Source organism: Ovis aries, chromosome 11 (genome assembly GCF_016772045.2).
Source record: "Ovis aries strain OAR_USU_Benz2616 breed Rambouillet chromosome 11, ARS-UI_Ramb_v3.0, whole genome shotgun sequence".
NCBI lineage: Eukaryota > Metazoa > Chordata > Mammalia > Artiodactyla > Bovidae > Ovis > Ovis aries.
Window position 1 is genome coordinate 42641647 of NC_056064.1, and position 4452 is coordinate 42646098.

General features: G+C 56.4%; 1 protein-coding gene across 1 annotated transcript; it reads left to right on the forward strand.

The window, feature by feature from the left end:
• The first annotated feature begins 208 nt into the window (after nt 1–208).
• On the forward strand, nt 209–4207 carry LOC101112584 (primary amine oxidase, lung isozyme-like). Its single transcript, XM_027974477.2, has 4 exons — nt 209–1920; nt 2131–2416; nt 2789–2918; nt 3658–4207. The coding sequence occupies exons 1-4, from the start codon at nt 324–326 to the stop codon at nt 3928–3930; spliced, it is 2286 nt and encodes a 761-aa protein (XP_027830278.1). The 5' UTR covers nt 209–323; the 3' UTR covers nt 3931–4207.
• Nucleotides 4208–4452: the final 245 nt, after the last annotated feature.

The window sequence follows — 4452 nt, forward strand, 5'->3', positions numbered from 1 at the left end:
CCTCCCCCATTTTGCGAAGCTGAGTGTTTGATTTGAAACAGGAGGACAGAGGCTGACATAGGCCACTTAAAATTTAATTTACAACCTCAACTGCATCTTCTGACCTGGCCTGATCACTGCCCCGCCCCAGCCTCCAATCACTGCCAACCCTCTTTCCTTGGCTGTTTGTCCTCAGTGTACATATAACGCGTTGACTCAAGCACAACTCAAAGACAGGAACCTACAGACACTGAAGGAGGCACTGTGCACCCGGTTCTGTCGGTCTGTCCATCGTGCCTGCTGCACTCCAAATCAAGAGCCTGAAGACAGCCAGAGCTTTAGCGATGTTCATCTTCATTTTTCTGTCCTTGTGGACTCTTCTGGTGATGGGCAGGGAGGAAGGTGGTACTGGGTGTGAGGAGGGCGTTGGGAAGCAATGTCATCTTGGCCTGCCTCCCCTCTGCCCCTCCGGATCCCCCAGTGCCCAGCCCTGGACACACCCTGACCAGAGCCAGCTGTTTGCAGACCTGAGCCGGGAAGAGCTGAGGGCTGTGATGAGCTTCCTGACCCAGCAGCTGGGGCCAGACCTGGTGGATGCAGCCCAGGCCCGACCCTCAGACAACTGCGTCTTCTCAGTAGAGCTGCAGCTACCCCCCAAGGCGGCAGCCCTGGCCCACCTGGACAGGGGGAGCCCCCCACCTGCCCGGGAGGCACTGGCCATCGTCTTCTTTGGCAGACAACCCCAGCCCAATGTGACTGAGCTGGTGGTGGGGCCGCTGCCCCAGCCCTCCTACATGCGGGATGTGACCGTGGAGCGTCATGGGGGTCCCCTGCCCTACTACCGACGCCCCCTGATTCTCCGAGAGTCCCAGGACATAGACCAGATGATCTTCGACAGAGAGCTGCCCCAGGCTGCTGGTGTCCTCCGCCACTGCTGCTCCTACAAACAAGGAGGAAGGAACCTGGTGATCTTGACCACAGCTCCCCGTGGTGTCCAGTCAGGGGACAGGGCCTCGTGGTTTGGCCTCTACTACAACATTTCAGGATTTGGGGTCTACCTGCACCCTGTGGGGTTGGAGCTGCTGGTAGATCACAAGGCTCTGGACCCTGCCCAATGGACCATCCAGAAGGTGTTCTTTCAGGGCCGCTACTATGAGAGTCTGGCCCAGCTGGAGGAGCAGTTTGAGGCTGGCCAGGTGAATGTGGTGGTGATCCCGAACAACGGCACAGGTGGGTCCTGGTCCCTGAAGTCCCAGGTGCCCCCGGGTCCAGCTCCCCCTCTGCAGTTCCATCCTCAGGGCACCCGCTTCAGTGTCCAAGGCAGTCGAGTGACCTCCTCATTGTGGACTTTCTCCTTTGGCCTCGGAGCTTTCAGTGGTCCTAGGATCTTTGACGTTCGATTCCAGGGAGAACGGCTGGCTTATGAGATCAGCCTGCAAGAGGTCCTGGTTGCCTATGGTGGGAATACCCCAGTAGCAATGGTGAGCCACTATATGGATCGAGGCTTTGGTCTGGGCAAGTTCGCCACGCCCCTGACCCGCGGCGTCGACTGCCCCTATCTGGCCACCTATGTGGACTGGCACATCCTTCTGGAGTCCCAAGCCCCCAGGACCCTACACGATGCCTTTTGTGTGTTTGAGCAGAACGAGGGCCTGCCCCTGAGGCGACACCACTCAGATGCGTTTTCTCACTATTTTGGGGGTCTTGTGGAGACAGTGCTGGTCTTCAGATCTGTGTCAACCTTGTACAACTATGACTATGTGTGGGATGTGATCTTTCACTCCAATGGAGCCATTCAAGTCAAATTCTATGCCACGGGCTTCATCAATTCAGTGTTCCACTTTGGTGCTGCCAGAAGATATGGAAACCAGGTTCGGGAGAACACACTGGGCACAGTCCACACCCACACTGCCCACTACAAGGTGGATCTGGATGTGGGAGGTAAGACACCCCAGGCGAGGCACAGATTGCAGTAGAGGGGCCTGAAAGATTGGGGACGTCTTTGGGTGAGAGGTGGGAAGCAATGGACACACTCGGTCTGGCCTTGTCTTTGGCTCCTAATCTGAAGCCAGGAGCAGGCAGACTCCAGACGGGCAGGGCAGCTGCCTGACCAACTCTCGCCCCTCCCGTCTCCCCACTCCATTCCTGCAGGACTGGAGAACTGGGTCTGGGCTGAGGACATGGCTTTTGTCCCCACGGCGATACCCTGGAGCCCTGAGCACCAGATACAGAGGCTGCATGTGACCCGGAAGCAGCTGCAGACAGAGGAGCAGGCTGCCTTCCCCCTGGGAGGGGCCTTGCCTCGCCACCTGTACCTGGCCTGCAAGCAGAAGAACAAGTGGGGACACCCTCGGGGCTACCGCATCCAGCTGCTCAGCAGCCCTGGGGAGCCGCTGCCCCAGAACAGCCCTTTGGAGAGAGCCGTCAGCTGGGGGAGGTGGGTGGGGTGCGTTGTTGGAGGGTTGGTTGAAATGAGAAGAGTGTTGGGAGGGGCATTTGGGAACCCAGTTGAAACTGTACACGAGGCGAGGTAAGAGCCCAAAACCTATTTCCTGGTTATCAAAAGGACCGCACTGGATACACACCGCCCAAGTGGGAACAGTCTTTTCTGTTTGGGTGGGGCCATGTTGTGAAATTGAAAGGGATGTACAGATAAACATGGAAAGGTGTTGGGCCACCCACTAGAGTGACACTGAGTGACAGTAGATGAGAGGGGAAACCTGAGGTCCATGGGCTCAGCTCCCTCCCATGATGATCAGGCTGCAGGACAGGGACAATGACCATGGACCCCTGACCAGAGCATCTCTAGGTACCAGCTGGCCGTGACCCAGAGGAAGGAGACAGAGCCCAGCAGCTCCAGCATCTTCAATCAGAATGACCCCTGGACTCCCACCGTGGACTTTGCTGACTTCATCAACAATGAGACCATTGCTGGAAAGGTCAGCTGTGTGTGGGAGATGAGGGAGTTGTGGGGGACACAGAGATCAGCCCCACCTTCTCTTGGATGGGGCCTTGAAACCCTGTGAAAACCTGAAGGGCTGAGCTGACTCCTGCTTCTGTGCTTTTGTGGATCTGCTCCTTACCTGTGGAGGGAAACATCCTAAGCTGGGAGTTCATCTGCAGACCCTGGCTGAGGCTCCAACTTTTCCTCGAGAGGCAGCAGTCTCTCAGTCTCTGCTTGTGGACTGAGTCCTTAAGGGCCCCAGGATTCAGAAGGGCTGGAATGACCAGGGAAGTCCACATCTCTTATACCTTAAACCTCTCCCCTTCTCTCTTCCCCACCAAATGGTTAATTTCTAAATGTCAGCCTTTGTGCCACCCACGCCCTGATTTCACTCCTCCATTCACCTCCTCTCAGTTACACTTTGGGAACTCTCCCAGAGTCAGAGGTGGTGCTGAAGTAGCCTGTGTGTGTCATCATTTCTCTTGGGATGGGTAGGCTGATGGCGACGTGATGGGTATTGTCAGAGATGGCAGCTGTATGCTGGAACAGTGGAGGCTGGTGTTGCTCCTAATATGAAGTTGATTTCTTACGCGTTGACTTCTGGGCTACTATGATAAAGCGTTTAGAGCTTAATACCCTCTTGAGTGACGGTGGGCTCCTAAAGTGAATTCTGTGAGAGACAGAGGTGTCCTTAGCAGCGCCAGGCCTCATGACCCTCTTTCTTCCCCTACTAGGACTTGGTGGCCTGGGTGACAGCTGGTTTCCTGCACATCCCACATGCAGAGGACATTCCCAACACGGTGACAGTGGGCAACAGTGTGGACTTCTTTCTGCGACCCTACAACTTCTTTGACGAGGACCCCTCCATCAATTCTGCGGACTCCATCTACTTCCGAGAAGACCAGGATGCTGGGTCCTGTGAGGTCAACTCTGTGGCTTGCCTGCCCCAGGTTGCTGCCTGTGCCCCTGACCTCCCTGCCTTCTCCCATGCGGGCTTCTCCCCCTAGGTGTTCCCTGGGATGGGGAATGTGGCTGGGGCCCCAGGGCCAGGGAATGTGCGGAGAAGAGCTGGGAGCTGTGGAGTCTGTGCGCTCTTCTCCCTCTTCACTCTCCAGGGTCCTTTCTCTCCCTTGCCTCCCCTCCCTGCTGGGAGCATCCTGAGCCTGTGCTGCCTGACACAGGGCCGTCTCAGCTCTGTGGACCCCACCCTGCTGGATTCCTGTCGCAGAGAGGAAAGGAATGGCCAGTGGGGAGTCTGGAATGATTATTAAACCTAGCAATCGATTCCTGGTTTTGGTGTGTTTTGCTTTTTTATCCTTTTGTCTTTGGTTTCCTGCGCTCTCAAATCTTTTTCGGCCATGCCAGGTCTCTCCTGAGACTCCCCAGTCTTCACATGGGAGGGGAGGATGGGGGCTCTCTAAGGGGGTGGCTGCCGATAGGATTCCTGGCAGGACTGTGAATCCAGGAGTCCAGTTGGAAGGGGCTCTTTGGCCCTTGTTTCCTCTCATCCTGGGCCTCCTTCTTCCCTT

Coding starts and splice junctions, on each gene's coding strand:
- LOC101112584 (XM_027974477.2), top strand. CDS start 324: ATGTTCATCTTCATTTTTCTGTCCTTGTGGACTCTTCTGGTGATGGGC. Junction 1,921..2,130: donor GGTGGATCTGGATGTGGGAG/GTAAGACACCCC, acceptor CCATTCCTGCAG/GACTGGAGAACTGGGTCTGG. Junction 2,919..3,657: donor ATGAGACCATTGCTGGAAAG/GTCAGCTGTGTG, acceptor TTCCCCTACTAG/GACTTGGTGGCCTGGGTGAC.